This window comes from Polyodon spathula, chromosome 8, assembly GCF_017654505.1.
Source record: "Polyodon spathula isolate WHYD16114869_AA chromosome 8, ASM1765450v1, whole genome shotgun sequence".
NCBI lineage: Eukaryota > Metazoa > Chordata > Actinopteri > Acipenseriformes > Polyodontidae > Polyodon > Polyodon spathula.
The window spans coordinates 18,398,102-18,414,140 of NC_054541.1; the positions used below are offsets into that span (position 1 = coordinate 18,398,102).

The window sequence follows — 16,039 nt, forward strand, 5'->3', positions numbered from 1 at the left end:
CTAACCAAAGTTCTTCTGTGGATTTAGGCAGCCTCAGTTGCTTCTCTCTCTTCATGTAATCCCAGACAGACTCAATGATGTTGAGATCAGGGCTCTGTGGGGGCCATACCATCACTTCCAGGACTCCTTGTTCTTCTTTACGTTGAAGATAGTTCTTAATGACTTTCGCTGTATGTTTGGGGTCGTTGTCATGCCGCAGAATAAATTTGAGGCCAATCAGATGCCTCCCTGATGGTATTGCATGATGGATAAGTTTCTGCCTGTACTTCTCAGCATTGAGGAGACCATTAATTCTGACCAAATCCCCAACTCCATTTGCAGAAATGCAGCCCCAAACTTGCAAGGAACCTCCACCATGCTTCACTGTTGCCTGCAGACACTCATTCGTGTACCGCTCTCCAGCCCTTCGGCGAACAAACTGCCTTCTGCTACAGCCAAATATTTCAAATTTTAACTCATCAGTCCAGAGCACCTGCTGCCATTTTTCTGCACCCCAGTTCCTGTGTTTTCATGCATAGTTGAGTCGCTTCGCCTTGTTTCCACGTCGGAGGTATGGCTTTTTGGCCGCAAGTCTTCCATGAAGGCCACTTCTGACCAGACTTCTCTGGACAGTAGATGGGTGTACCAGTTAGAGGGGACAGTGCAAAGCCCTGCTTGTATACATGTTTAGTATTATTATTATTATTATTATTATTATTATTATTATTATTATTTATTATTATATAAATTTCCCGATTATTAACAAATTAACCAATTAATTAACTTGGGAGATAGTCACCTTCTGCACAGGGTTTTGTGGGATGGGGCTTCCCCATCCCTGCTGCCAAACAATAAAAAAAAATGCACAGCTTTTTCATCATCATTATATATGTAAAACAACAATACAATAATAATAATAATAAATAATAATAATAATAATAATAATAATAATAATAATAATAATAATAATAATACAAAACATATATACAAGCAGGGTTTGCCCTGCCCCCTCTAACAGTTGATTCCTTGTTGATACACAGTAAAATGTGGAAAAGTCCAAGGATGGTGAATACTTTTGAGAGCCACTGTATGTCAAACGGCTTGTTTCAAAGACTATGATCTGCACTAATCCTGGTCTACTGCATGTTGCCTTTAGTTGAGGTTAGTCCAATGCTAGGTTTCCATCTACCACTGGGACTGACTTTAAAATTATTTGAAATCAGACTATTATTGTTATTATTTTTATTTATTTTTTAGCAGAGGCCCTTACCCAGGACGATTTACAATTGTATACAAAAAAAATACATAACAAGAATTACAGTACAATTAAGAGCAAGATTATAAAATACAATGACTTAATAAGAGCAAATACAAAACACAGTACGATTTGATATAGGGGCAGTTTAAGAGCTGATAAGTGTTGATAGTTACATCGGGGTTAGATACGAGTGCAAGTGAAATACAAAATACTACAGATTAGGTTCAGTGCAGGATTAAATACAGTAAAATAGGGAGAGGTCCATTTATTCAGTGCTTGTAAACTCGCTGTTTATTTTACTCGTGCTGTTTTCTTTTTTTTTTTCTAGAGTAAAACAGGTTTAAAAGGTCCTGCATAGCAAAATGACATCAGTACTGTATCTCCAGCCAAGCCCCACCCCTTGTTCGCTGTATTTTTCACATACGTCTTTATAGACGTGCATACTGATCAATCCTCTCCAGATCACTCGTTTTATCACCAAAGTCCTCAGTAATGCGATCCAAGTCATTATTTTATTACTATAACATCTCAAAAAGCTTGGCAAATGTCAGTGATATTCTTTGAGCGCTGGATGCGGAATCATCTATCTCCTTTGTTTGTATCTGTGTTATCTCTGGGGTGCAGGGGCTTTTTTCGGCTTCATTCGGCTCCTATCGGCCTCACTCGGCCATTGAAAGGATTTCTCCCCCCTTTGAGTGACTTTACAATACTTCATGAAAGTTTTGTTGAAAAATATTGTTGTTTAAGCAAATTACAAGTCATTGTTTTCACCTGAGTGATTGCAGTGACATAACACACGTTTATTCCCAGGGTCTTTGTAAGCAATAATGGACACCACTCTCGATTTATTTTCTCAAAATAAATATTTATAAATACAATAAGTTATTCATTTCATTATCAGTAATAAGGAATAATATATGTGATGCATTTAGTTTATGAAATAGTATATGCTTATATCCGCTTGTTTCTTGATATTTATAAATGTTGTAAAAACATATATATTAAAATACGAGACAGAATAAATGTTCTTTATAAATTATGAGTCAAATACATCAGGTTTACAGTGCCCCCCCCCCCCTTACCCCCCTTTTTTTAATTAACTCTAAACAAGTTCATTTGATGTTTTGTTTCTGCTTTTGTCTCTGCCTCGCTGCTGTAAACTGTCTCCGTGCTTTAAACACCAAATGCCCCTCTCAGTGACATCACACGAAAAAAAAAAAAAACTATCATGAAGTGAATGTCAGTCCCTCCCCTCTCCACTGATGTGTGTTTCAAGCCTGTACTCCAAAGTACGGTGGCCTTTTTAAGTTTAAAAAAATGAAGTGTTTTTTTATTTTTTTTTTTATTGTGTTAACACGATCCCAGTCCTTAAAAGGTTAATTAATGCGTTTCCAATGCAAAGGATGTCAAAGGCAGGATTTAAACCTCCAACAGCAGAAACAATGATGTACGATGAATACAGGAGATATTTGACTTGTGTAACATCCGGTACAGATTGTATTGTAACTGCAGATGGAACTGGCAGCATTCCCAGTTTGATTTGGAACAAGAGGATATTTAGTTTTACTGACTGGTTTCCTGATACAGATGGAAATGTGTCTAAACAAGCTGTTTATGTTGTAAAGGTATTCCTGGGATAAGCTTATCATAACACATTTCCGCAAATGTTTGCTTAATTTTATGATGACATTTCTTGACAATTTTCACCCCATCCACCTAAAGTAGTTTGCATGATGAGGTGTATTATTTTGTAGTTAAATATATTTTGCTCATGCTGCATCTCTTCCTCCTTTGATGGATAGCTGTTAACAGAATCCTGGTTGTAGAAGTTAATGCCCTGCAGGGAATGGCAGCCATTGGACAGCGGCCTCTACTGTTGGAGGCAAGTCAAAATGGTTAAAACTGTTTATCTATAGGGTCTGTTGGGATGAGATACCTTAGTGGCTAGTATAGATTTCAATGACCTCAAATGCAAAAGATATCTAAAACTTATATTGTATTATTGCACACCTGAAAAAAGATCTTTGTAGAAAACATTTACCTTATTGTATATTTATATGCAACATAATTTCCATACATTAATTCAAAATGCAATACTAATTTATCTAACATGTGTATGTTTAGTAATTAGTTTTTTTGTATCTTTTAAGGAGTGAAAGTTTGTTTTACTATCACTGTACCATTCTATGATGTTTGGTAAGTCAGGAGCTGCTCTTTAGTTTTTTTGTTTAGTTCCTTGCCGTAGATATGTCAATGTCTTAGTACTCGTAAGACCAGCTAGTGCACATCCAGCAAACAAAAGGAATCAAGGTGGCGGGTCACTTGATAGTACAGGTTGTTACTTTTATAAAGACTTTGGCTGATCTAGGCAGAACTGAAGAGCTACTCCTGAAGTCAGATGAAAGCAGCTTGAAAAACATGCTAGTTGAGCAGCTGCAATAAGAACCATTCAGAATAATTGCAAACATCATACAATCTTAAGGGGCAGTAAAGGTACTTATTCTTAAGGCTTTCTTTTGGTTTTTGAATGTTATTTTATGTATTAGGTGAACAAAAGAGACCCACTGTAAATCAGCCTGTTGATGTAGCCAGTTAGCAAAACAAAAATAACAAGGTGTAATTAAAATCCCTAAGAGCAACTTTGCTAGTGAAAGTCCAGTATAGTTCACTTGTATTGCTATCTTTCCTTGTTTGTGTAGCACAGATGTTAGCTGTACTATTCTCTTTGTTAAGGAGGTGAACTCGATCCTGCAGCTCGTTGTGGAGCGGAACCGCATGCAGCAGAGCCTGAGTGCCAACCGACACACCCTGCAGTCCTGGCGCAACCTGGTGGAGATAGTGCTCACTGCCTGCCTCCAGGACCTCATCCCCACTGAGGACAGGCAGCTCATTATCAGGGACCTGCTTCTGGACCTGCACGACAAGGTGGGCTTCACTGAGCAGCTCTTTCAAACTTGGGACTAACGTCTTTTTGAGTATCAGATTATCAGGTTATATGGAGGTTTCTGCACGGCACACTTACATTTTTGTGTATATCAGGAGAATCGCTTATCCAATTGTCATGAAACTGGATATTTTCGTTATTTGGCATAAATTTTGTGCATATCAGAATCTAGGGATAGATGGAGGTGGCTGTCTGTCTGTACCTCTGTCCAATTGTGATTTAAAAATTTCATTGACATTTCTAATTCTTTAATATTCTGCACTAACTTTTTAATTATACTGACCATCACAGGAGAACTTATCAATCTTTTACTTGGAGTTGTTTTTGCTTATGTTGCTTTGGGTCCTAAAATATGAATATTCAAAGAAGGGATGTAAAGATTATGATTTTCCTGAACCGAAACCGTCATTTGCATAAAATTCCAAACTGAATGACACAGACAAGCGGTTTCAGCACTAAGCTGGAGGCGTTTTCAGGAGCTCATCACACACACTGCTGCATGTAGACAGTTCATATTAGCATAATTTTACTATGGGAACATAAATCAAAAGTTATGATTTTTTCTGATAGCCCTCAGTAGGATTAACCATGGCTTCAAATGTAGTCTGGCTGTTTTCTTTTCAGGTTTCTAAAACGGTTTGTTGGTGAACGGTTCTGGTGCTAATACTAGCAGGCACACCCTCGCTTAAACCCTTTGTTCAAGAAATTCATACTAAAAAATGAAAAGCTGAAGCTGGAAATTTGAGAGGGCCTGAGTTCTAGCTTTAGTTTTTTGTTCATATCAATTTAGGTGACAATTTAAATTTAGAAATGTTTCCTCATCAAAAAACTCTTTAAAAATGCTGCCAAACATCAGTCACTTTAAAGCCAGCATAATGATTAAATAATTTGAATTTTGAAAACCATGAGCTGCAGCTCTACTCAGACGTGACTTGCATTTACAACGGAGTGACAATGGGGTTACCAGGAAAATAATGATTAAAAAAAAGTCTGTTTCATAACACTGTTTATTTTATTCTTTCTACATTGTCTAATTCTATAATACATTGGTATGAGTTATGCAATAACACAGACACCGTTTTTAAAAAAATGGCATGTATGCAGTAACTTATGTTCTGTTCCCTTGACTGCACAGATGCAGTTAGTTTTTTTTTGGTTTTGACCTTTCATTTCGGTTTTACCAAAAAAACAGCTGAAAGAAGTGATAAAAAACCGAACCAATCATAACCGACTTGCATCCCTAAATGCACTTTCATTTCGGTATCTGCACTTTTTCTGAACACATTATTGTCGCTGTCACACACCATACATGTGTCTTAGAGACTTTATTCAGTGTTCGCACTGCAGGTTCTTGTTTGTGCCCTTCTGCTTATGGAATCAAAATTTTTAATATTAAAGCATAAAACTAACTCTTTTTGTATTAAGTGATAAATCCTAGAAATGAGACCTGTGGTCCAGTGCCTACCTGTGCTCACACCAGTCTGATACTGCTCCTCCACTCACACCAGTCTGTTACTGCTCCTCCGCTCATACCAGTCTGCTACTGCTCCTCCGCTCACACCAGTCTGTTACTGCTCCTCCACTCACACCAGTCTGATACTGCTCCTCCACTCACACCAGTCTGTTGCTGCTCCTCCGCTCACACCAGTCTGTTACTGCTCCTCCGCTCACACCAGTCTGTTACTGCTCCTCCACTCACACCAGTCTGTTACTGCTCCTCCGCTCACACCAGTCTGTTACTGCTCCTCCACTCACACCAGTCTGTTACTGCTCCTCCGCTCACACCAGTCTGTTACTGCTCCTCCGCTCACACCAGTCTGATACTGCTCCTCCGCTCACACCAGTCTGTTACTGCTCCTCCGCTCACACCAGTCTGTTACTGCTCCTCCACTCACACCAGTCTGTTACTGCTCCTCCGCTCACACCAGTCTGTTACTGCTCCTCCACTCACACCAGTCTGTTACTGCTCCTCCACTCACACCAGTCTGTTACTGCTCCTCCGCTCACACCAGTCTGATACTGCTCCTCCGCTCACACCAGTCTGTTACTGCTCCTCCGTCTCTGCTCCTCCCTCCACTCACACCAGTCTGATACTGCTCCTCCACTCACACCAGTCTGATACTGCTCCTCCACTCACACCAGTCTGTTACTGCTCCTCCGCTCACACCAGTCTGTTACTGCTCCTCCGCTCACACCAGTCTGATACTGCTCCTCCGCTCACACCAGTCTGTTACTGCTCCTCCGCTCACACCAGTCTGTTACTGCTCCTCCGCTCACACCAGTCTGATACTGCTCCTCCGCTCACACCAGTCTGATACTGCTCCTCCGCTCACACCAGTCTGTTACTGCTCCTCCGCTCACACCAGTCTGTTACTGCTCCTCCGCTCACACCAGTCTGATACTGCTCCTCCACTCACACCAGTCTGATACTGCTCCTCCACTCACACCAGTCTGTTACTGCTCCTCCGCTCACACCAGTCTGATACTGCTCCCCTCGCTCTTCACCAGTTTGTTACTGCTCCCCTTGCTCCTCCACTCACACCAGTCTGATACTGCTCCTCCACTTACACCAGTCTGATACTGCTCCTCTGCTCACACCAGTCTGTTACTGCTCCTCCGCTCACACCAGTCTGATACTGCTCCTCCGCTCACACCAGTCTGTTACTGCTCCTCCGCTCACACCAGTCTGTTACTGCTCCTCCGCTCACACCAGTCTGTTACTGCTCCTCCGCTCACACCAGTCTGTTACTGCTCCTCCGCTCACACCAGTCTGTTACTGCTCCTCCGCTCACACCAGTCTGTTACTGCTCCTCCGCTCACACCAGTCTGATACTGCTCCTCCGCTCACACCAGTCTGTTACTGCTCCTCCGCTCACACCAGTCTGTTACTGCTCCTCCGCTCACACCAGTCTGTTACTGCTCCTCCGCTCACACCAGTCTGTTACTGCTCCTCCGCTCACACCAGTCTGTTACTGCTCCTCCGCTCACACCAGTCTGTTACTGCTCCTCCGCTCACACCAGTCTGTTACTGCTCCTCCGCTCACACCAGTCTGTTACTGCTCCTCCGCTCACACCAGTCTGTTACTGCTCCTCCACTCACACCAGTCTGATACTGCTCCTCCGCTCACACCAGTCTGATACTGCTTCTCCGCTCACACCAGTCTGCTACTGCTCCCCTCGCTCTTCACCAGTTTGTTACTGCTCCCCTTGCTCCTCCGCTCACACCAGTCTGTTACTGCTCCCCAGGTCTTATCTGAAGATGCAGCTGCAGAGCTGATGCCAGTGGTAGCTGGCTCAGTATTCACCCTCACTGCCCACCTCAGCCAGTCTGTGCGTACAGAGCAGCAGCACGGGGTGCGTATAGAGGGGATCGCCACCTCAGGATTTGCCTCCCATCACCAACTCTGCGCTGCACCTCATCCTCAGGAAACTGTTGGACTTCATCCTTTGTACTGGTAGGAAATCTCTTGGATAGGGGTTGGTATGTCCATAGCTGCAGACTTCAGGGTATAGTTCAGAATGTCTGTTACCTGGACCATGAGATTTAGACTTTTGGTTTGATAATCCACTTGATAGTCCACTTCCCCTTAAAGTAATTATATTCTATACATATATTTCTTTGTATTTCTATTCACTAGTTTCAAATGTGCAGAATAAGCACATGTTACAGTTGTTTTACCTTTTATACCATTTTAAACAAAAAAATATAGGCAGTCTTATCTAAAATGGCAATTATTTTCTCAAAATCCAAGAATGCAACTTCTTTCATTCAAGCTGTGTCATTAAGGAGTCATGGGGAGTCAACGGTGTTGGAGGGCCTCACAAGTGGTCCTTACCAGTCAAAAGTCTGAGTACACCTACTTGAAACCAGGTTTTTCATGATTATCTATGCTTTTAACTGTATAAACTTGTCTATAAACACTTATTATTTCATTATATGATACGTGTACTTATATAAGCTGATAATCATAAGTGAATTGCATTCAAAAATTAAATTTTTGTCAGTCAAAAGTCTGAAATGTGTATAACACAGTGTTAGAACAGTGGCCTAAGTATAAAAGTGTCTTTGTTAGATGTTCTCTGAGTTAACTAGCATGTGACCTAATTAACCTTTTGTCACCAATTATTGTTAACAGGTGAGGGTCCATGATTACTATAAATATAGGTAGCATAGGCACAAGTTTGTCATTCCTGAATGTAAGGGAGCAGAAAATGACAAAATACACCCAGTTAAGCAAAGAAAAAAGACAGTCTTTAATTACTTTAAGAAATGAAGGTCAGTCTTTAAGTCAAATTGTAAGAACTTTGCAAGTGTTTGTAACTGCTGTGGCCACGACCATCAAACGATTTGAAGAAACTGGCACTCATGAGGACCGAACAAGGTCAGGCAGGCCAAGGGTGCCCTCAGAATCAGACAACAAGTTCGTTCAAGCGCGAAACCGGCGATTAACTGCCCCAGAAATACAAGCTCAGCTAAGTGCTTCTAGAAGTACAGATGTTTCAACAAGAACTGTTCAGAGGAGATTGTGGGAAGCTGGCCTAATTGGAAGAATTGCTGCAAAGAAACAATTTTTAAGAGTGCAGAATAAGAGGAGGAAACTTGCCTGGGACAAAAAACACAGAAACTGGACGTTTGAGGACTGGAAGTCGGTCTTATGGACCGATGAGGCAAAATTTGAAATATTTGGGTCCAACCGCCGAGTATTTGTAAGATGCAGAGAGGGTGAGCGCATGAGTTCTGCATGTGTGGTTCCCACTGTCAAGCATGGAGGAGGCAGTGGGGTATCTTTGCTGGTGACAGAGTTGGTAATCTTTACCAAGTCCATGGCAAGCTCAACCAGCATGGCTATCATAGCATACTTCAGAGGCATGCCATTCCATCAGAATTACGGCTAGTTGGGCAGTCCTTCATTCTTCAGCAAGATAATGACCCGAAACACACCTCAAAGTTGTGCGAGAACTATCTGGTGAAGAAGGAAAGTGAAGGACAACTCAATCTAATGACCTGGTCTGTCCAGTCTCCAGACCTCAATCCCGTAGAACTTGTATGAGACAAACTGGACAGAAGAGTCAAAGCAAAGCTACCCACAAGTGTCCTACATCTCTGGGAATTGCTACAGAAGAGCTGAGAAGACATGTCGGGTGATTTTCTGCTGAAACTTGTTAACCGAATGCGTCGTGTTTGTGAGGCTGTTATTAAGGCAAAGGGTGGCTATTTTGAGGAATCCAAGATTTAGAGACAATTTTCTTGAACATTGCTTTGATACGCCTTATGTTTTTTATATTGTAATAAGTGTTTTCAATTATTTACAGAAACGTATACGATGTAAAACATTGTCAATTATGAAAAAAACCTAGTTTCACTTTTGACTGGTAACTGACCATATATACTATATATATTATATATATATATATATATATATATATATATATATATATATATATATATATATATAATGTGTGTGTGTGTGTGTTTGAGGTCCATATCTTCATTAAAGCTTACAGTTGGTGTATATGATTCTGTTTTTGGGACCCTGTGTGTGTGTGTATATATATAGTAATTTCAGTTTCAGTGTTTCTGAAGGTATTTCCTGTGTTTGCAGGTGGAGGGTTCCAGCGGTTGCATGCTCACCTCTATGGAGCTCTGCTCTATTACTTGCAGGTTGCACAGAAACCAGATGAACCAGAGAAACTGGAAACAGGTAGGACACACAGCAGAGCTCCAGTAGCCTAACTAAGAGCTGCTTTCATGCCGTGCCTTTCACTGCTTTCAAAATGGATGATTTTTTAGAGTGCCAACTTTAATGTGTTTTTATATTTAAGGGATAATAGCATTGCTGTGGCCTGTTGGAAGGTAATAATGGAAGTCAATAAATTATGTGACTGGAGGTTAAGGGCATTATTTGAACAATAAAGTTTGATTTATTCTAGAGGAACATGCCACGGTAGTGTCATTATCACTAGTATACTGCTGGAGAGCAGGGCTTGGATGTTTATGTAAGGCTTTTAATCAGTAATCAGTAGTTTTAAAAAAGGTTTTATTAATTAATATTGTTTGTCATTTTGTTATTGAATAATTCCATAGAAAACAGTGGAGAGCAGTGTCCGGTCTTGGTTTATATTCCACCTCTCTCCCAGCTGACAAGTTAATGTGGGAGCACCTCACAGCCCCAGAAGATGCCTTTACCAAACAGCAGCAGGAGAACCTGGCCATCACTGAGAGTTACAGCACTGCGCTCATGGAGGTGGTGTGCCGGGATGCCTGCGATGGCCATGAGATTGGACAGGTATCAAACTCTTCTACTTACTATTAGTGAGCCATCTGGTGATAATGGAGGAAAGCTGGTAGCTGTTCCATGTTTTTGAAAAAGAGTTATAGAGGACACATCATACATCCAGAAAAAAAATGGTATTGTTTTGATGTAATAAAATGCCTTTCTTTCCTAGATGCTGGCCCTTGCTGTGCTAGACCGCATTGTCTGCATCGATAAAAAGTGCCACTGGCTGCTGTACATGTCTAACAGCGGTTACCTCAGGGTCCTTGTGGAAAGCTTAAGGCAAGAGGACCTGGCCCTGCAGAGTCTGCTCAGCCCCCAGCCTCCACTACTAAAGCACTCTACATTTACGAAAATGGTGAGAGAAAGAGTGACTCACACTCTGTGCTGGTTATTAGTACTGTGTATCTATTTGTGTGGGCCCTCCTGAGAGATTTATAATAACCAATGCTTTGTTTTTATAGTCTGATTACTGATTTTAAGGCCATTCTGTAATGTTTTAGCGAGTCAGTGTATGATAATTTCCATTACATGAGAGTAGATGTTGAACTTCATGCTGATTTGAACTCGGCTCTCGCCAAGATAAGAACCAACTAAGACGTAGCTTTACAGTAAACTAATGTGATCCATCTCTATCTCCATATATTTGCGTTGTTTTCCACCCGATGATGTAGATATCCTTCTGCATCGTGTTCCTCACTTTCCCATCTCATCCATTCTCCCTGCTTGGCCTGGGAAATGGGCTTTACACACCTGATCCTTTCCTCCTGCTTTTGCACCTCACTGACTACCAGCTTCCTCTGTTGAGCTGGGGTTGCCTTGTGCCATGTAGGAGGAGCTGAACTGAGACCGAAACCTCCTTTTCCATGCTGAACTTGCCCCATAATATCTCTGATTCGAACGGCAGCCTTAGCATCTTCCACAGCTTTTTTTGACATCCATTTTCTTCCAGTTTTCAACACAGGTGCTGCCTCCCTTATGCATTTGTCGCATGAATCTACTAATGTCATTTCCAGTCGGACTTTGGCGCACTTAAACTCCTCGGTTAGAGCAGAGATTGGTAGCTGCAGTATTCCTTTACCATCAAGTCCCACTTTGCTGAGGCAGCATGGAACTCCCAGCCATTTCCTGACGTATGAACTGGTTAAAGCTTCCAGCTTCTCAACCTTTGTCAAGGAAACCTTGTACACAGTCAGTGGCCACAGCAGTCTTGGCAGTAGACCAAACTGAAAGCACCAGAGTTTCAGTTTGCCTGGTAAAGCCCTGCTGACTATGCTCTTCAACCCTTCCACTTCTTGTTGTCTAACTTCTCCCACACAAACTTTGTCCTTTAGATCCCCGTCGTACCATCTCCCTAGACTTTCTAGTGGCTTCTCAGACACTGTTGGTATTGCCTCACCATTGATGTAGAACCTTTTATCTACTATTTTGCCTTTTAATTATAGAGATGCTCCTTGGTTTAGTGGGCTTGAATTGCATTCGTGCCCATTCAATGTTATTGGTTAATTTGCCCAATAATTATTTTTATAGCATTAGTGTATACTGACTGACATATTTAAATGGTTTACACATTAAGAGTTCATTAAACTTTCATGAAGGTTTGACAGAACAACAGCTGGCCTGCTTCCTTGCTCATTCTGACTCCTCTCTCCCCTCAGGCACTTCTGACGCGGGTTGCTAAAAACCCCCAGGGGGCAGCAGAGTTACTGCGCTGTGGGCTGGTTGTGCAGCTGGTACAGTGCAAAGTGTATGACATGCATCCAGGGTAAGGGACTGGGATTCTTACATTCGTCCTAGTGACTGAAAGAGCTCATGCTGTTTTCACACATACACATTCCTAGGTTACTTGAGATTGGAGATGCTCATATGTACATATTTAACACTTGCATCTTTCATTTTTTTAAAACTGATTATCCAGTTGTGATATAACTCTGTATGGACATACGTATTGTATTGATTGTGCCAAATTCACAAAGAAGATATCCACAAGAGGTCAGAGTAGGACTTGCTGTTTGTACAGTGCACAGAACCCTACGTACTATATTTTTTTCTAATATAGAGTTAGGAGATAATTAAACACTATAGCGGTTACAAACTATATGATGCAAGCCATCTAATACAAGCATTTTGATACAAAGACATGTCAAATGGTTGTATCACATCAATATTGGTCTACTGTATCTATATTATCACATTTCATCCAGTAAGAAAAAACACGTAGTAATGATGTTGATAGGTGAATGGCATCGCTATCTCCTATTACATGTATATTGTATATGAGTTTCAATGCAGTCTGGACCAGACCTGGGGTCAATTATAATTACAATTACAGCCACATTGTTTGCTGAAATTGCAATTATATTTTGTTCAATTACAATTACGCTGCAGGAATTCCAATTATACAAAAGAGTAGCATAAACAACTACACACATTAACATGTTTACTCTTATTTATTCTGAATACTCAAAATAACTAAATAACTACAATTTTACAGGTACAAATACAAAAACATACTATATAACTTACATGGGTGTCACTGAAAGTGGTTGAAAATGCGTGGGTAATGATTTCTTAATATGAAACACAACATGGAAATGCGAATGATTAAGATTAGAAAGGTGTGTAATTGAACTGAATTATATGGGAATTACAACTATAATTATGCAGGTGTGTCAAGGTTCAACTAATTACAATGACATTGCAATTGCAGTGAACAACACAACTGCAATTGTGGTTGAGCCCAGGTCTGGTGGCGATGCCTTCCTTATGCTCCAGGTCTTGAGAGAGGTACAGGTCAAAAGCAGGAGAATGCTCAGTATGGTGTCCCTTGTCTCAGCAGGGTGTTTGGATAGAGGGACCCCTTGGGCTTTATTCCAAATCCACTCGATCGCTACAGACAGATCCTGCACCCAGCGCTGCGCCTCAGCCAGGTCATCCTCACCTCCAGTACCGCACAGCACCAGCAGGCTGCAGCTCAGGTAAGAGTTTCTATATAAATAGTGCTTCTAGTTTTCAGGTTTTATTTTTGATCACGTGATGTCCCTTTTAAACATATTTTGACCCGATTCGCTTTCTTAATCAAACACTAATTCCCAAAGGAAGTTGTTGCTTTTTACCCTCCATATCTTGATTGAGTTCACAAACGACGTGCATTGATCTCATCTGATTCTATTTGAACCTGCATTTTGTTCTAGCTCCAATCGCCGCATTCAGTTTATTAATTTCCACTGCGTTAGTTTCTAGTAGCACGTCGCTAATTTAAACAAACAATCTGGTATTCGGTTAAGGCTTAACAACTATTAATTAAGGTTTAAAGGGAGGGAGAGAGATGGAAAATAAAAATTGAAAACTGGAAGCCCTAAATATAAATATGATCAATTGGGTATTTGTGTATATGTGTCTGCAAGTATCAATTCACTTGAATACTTAAGTAAGTACATGATTTAAAAAAAAAAAAATATATATATATATATATATATATATATATATATATATATATATATATATAATATAAATGGGGTCTAAAGTTATTTTGACGAAAAAAAGAGAGAGATCTGCCTCATACCTACCCTTCTAATCTCTCCTCTTCTCAAACGCTAGGTCCTGCAGTTCATGATTGTCCACTCTAACACACTCCACTCCATTCTGCGCTGCGAGGAGGTAACGGCCGGCTCCCTGCAGGAGCTGTCTCTACTGACGGGCATCATCAGCAAAGCTGCACTGCCAGGTACAGGTGCTTGTTTTCAGAGAGAGTCCAATCGAGAGTCACTCATAATAATAATTTGCTGTCTACACACTATGCCAATTATGTTTTTGTCAAAGTGATAAGAATTTTTTTTTTTTTTTTTTTTGTTGCTTTTAGATAGCCCCCTCCAAATTTTGTTTCACATCTTTTCAAGAGTTTGGTAATAGCTTCTTTAGGGTACAACTGTTTTGTCTGGGACAAATTTCAAAAATACAATACTAAAAAGTTTGAGTGCAAAAATGTGCTTGTAGGATAGTATTGAATGACTGGAATTGGGATTCTGCTTATGATAACCTGCTTAGTTGCTCTTCTCTTAAAACCATTAAGTGGCAGAAGGTCCTATTTTATTAATGTTCGTTTCTATAAGGTTCTGCATTCACTGTGTTCTATCTGTATGTCATGCTCAGAATAGACCTGGGCTGAGAGGTCTGCAGAGCTGCACTGACCATCGGTCCTTTTCGCCTTCAGTTGTGTTGTTATTCTTTCTTTGGCACAGCGTTGGGGTTATGGAATGCCCTTCTGGGCACAAAGTGAATAAACTAAACAAACTCTCCTATTTTGCAGTGTGCTCCACTGTCTCCATGCAAAGTTTGGAGCAGTTTGAGAAGATGTTGCTGTTGGTGCACAGCTTAAATGGGAGGCATAGTGTAGAATTGAACATAGACTTCTAAAGGAATCAAACATAGCCGACGTCGGCTGTAAAGGGGTTGATGATGTTTGCCATGGATTTGTCACAGAAACATATTTGCCATCAATGATGATGTTGTGATGATGGTTGCTTGACCTCTTGCTGTATGTCAGTCAGTTCTTTTCTCCCCTAACTTGTGTGTTTTGTGTTCCAGGTGTTGTTCTGGACCTGGGCCAGGATGTTAAAAGTGGATCACTAATGAGTTAAGCGTATACAAGTGTCTTGTAGGTACAAAGTCAAGGCCATGGTGACTCACACCTGTGATGCGAGACGATGGATTCTAGGGCCCATTGTCGTGTTCGCTGAGCCAACCCAAGCTGAACCCGAAACTGAAGTGGAATCCTGCTGGGAGTGAGCTGAAACCCTGGACATGGACTGGATGATTTAAAATGAAATGTATTAATGCAATAATATGTGTTATAATCCTTTGCAGTGTTTGTATAATCTTTAGTCTGGAAAATTATGAAAGTGTGTAATCAAAAGTAACGCTTAATGCTGTTTTAATCAGTAATTGTGAAACTTATGTATTCCCTTTATATAAAATCATGCAGTAGAAACTGGTACAGTTTGATATGAGTGGCTAGTTTTGGGCAGTTTCTTATCAAGATGGGCTTGGTTCCCAGAATTGAATGCTAAGTTTCTACAGCACCCTTTTTAGCCTAAGAAAATGTTGTTAAATGTTGAAATAAGGTTTAATATGCTTGCTTTTTACTAAAAACAATTTGTGTGTGTAAGACCATATGCTTAACACTGCCTGTTACAATAATGTACATGAAATTGTTTCTCATCAAGATAAGTTTACATTTAAAATAGTTAGTAATCGTGTGCCATAGGGAATAAACTGTTTATGGGGTTTGACACTGAGTTAAAAGATGATGCAACATAAAGAGATGTTGTTTGAAATATAAAATAAGAAGCTTAAACAAATAATAAAAAGTAATTTTAAAAGTAGAGGATAGGTTTTGAAAAAGTTGAACTTTATGTGAACTTTCTTCCCGAATTTTCTGTGAGCCTGTTTTTTAGAGAAAGCCGTGCCTGATAAGGGAGGTATAGTTGGCACGCAGAGCGAGAATTATTTTATCAAAAGGATTATAGCGTCAAGGTTAAAATTTAACAAAGAAAATTATCTTCTCACCCTAGAAGAAGGGGG

The 16,039-nt window shown here is 40.5% G+C and overlaps 1 protein-coding gene across 4 annotated transcripts; it reads left to right on the forward strand.

Annotated features, from left to right (window-relative positions):
- Positions 1-2,555: 2,555 nt before the first annotated feature.
- On the forward strand, positions 2,556-15,306 carry LOC121319552 (nuclear pore complex protein Nup205-like). 4 transcript variants are annotated; one of them, XM_041257120.1, is made up of 8 exons: positions 3,363-4,162; positions 7,428-7,636; positions 9,785-9,883; positions 10,320-10,468; positions 10,629-10,814; positions 12,115-12,221; positions 13,293-13,434; positions 14,057-15,306. In XM_041257120.1, exons 4-7 carry the CDS (start codon positions 10,331-10,333, stop codon positions 13,306-13,308), a joined length of 447 nt encoding a protein of 148 aa, XP_041113054.1. In that variant the 5' UTR covers positions 3,363-4,162; positions 7,428-7,636; positions 9,785-9,883; positions 10,320-10,330; the 3' UTR covers positions 13,309-13,434; positions 14,057-15,306. The 4 variants fall into 4 exon arrangements, with proteins under 4 accessions (XP_041113052.1, XP_041113054.1, XP_041113053.1 ...); XM_041257119.1 differs by having other exon boundaries at positions 3,369-4,162; positions 10,267-10,468; XM_041257121.1 differs by having other exon boundaries at positions 3,370-4,162; positions 10,267-10,468; positions 13,296-13,434.
- The last annotated feature ends 733 nt before the right edge of the window (positions 15,307-16,039 follow it).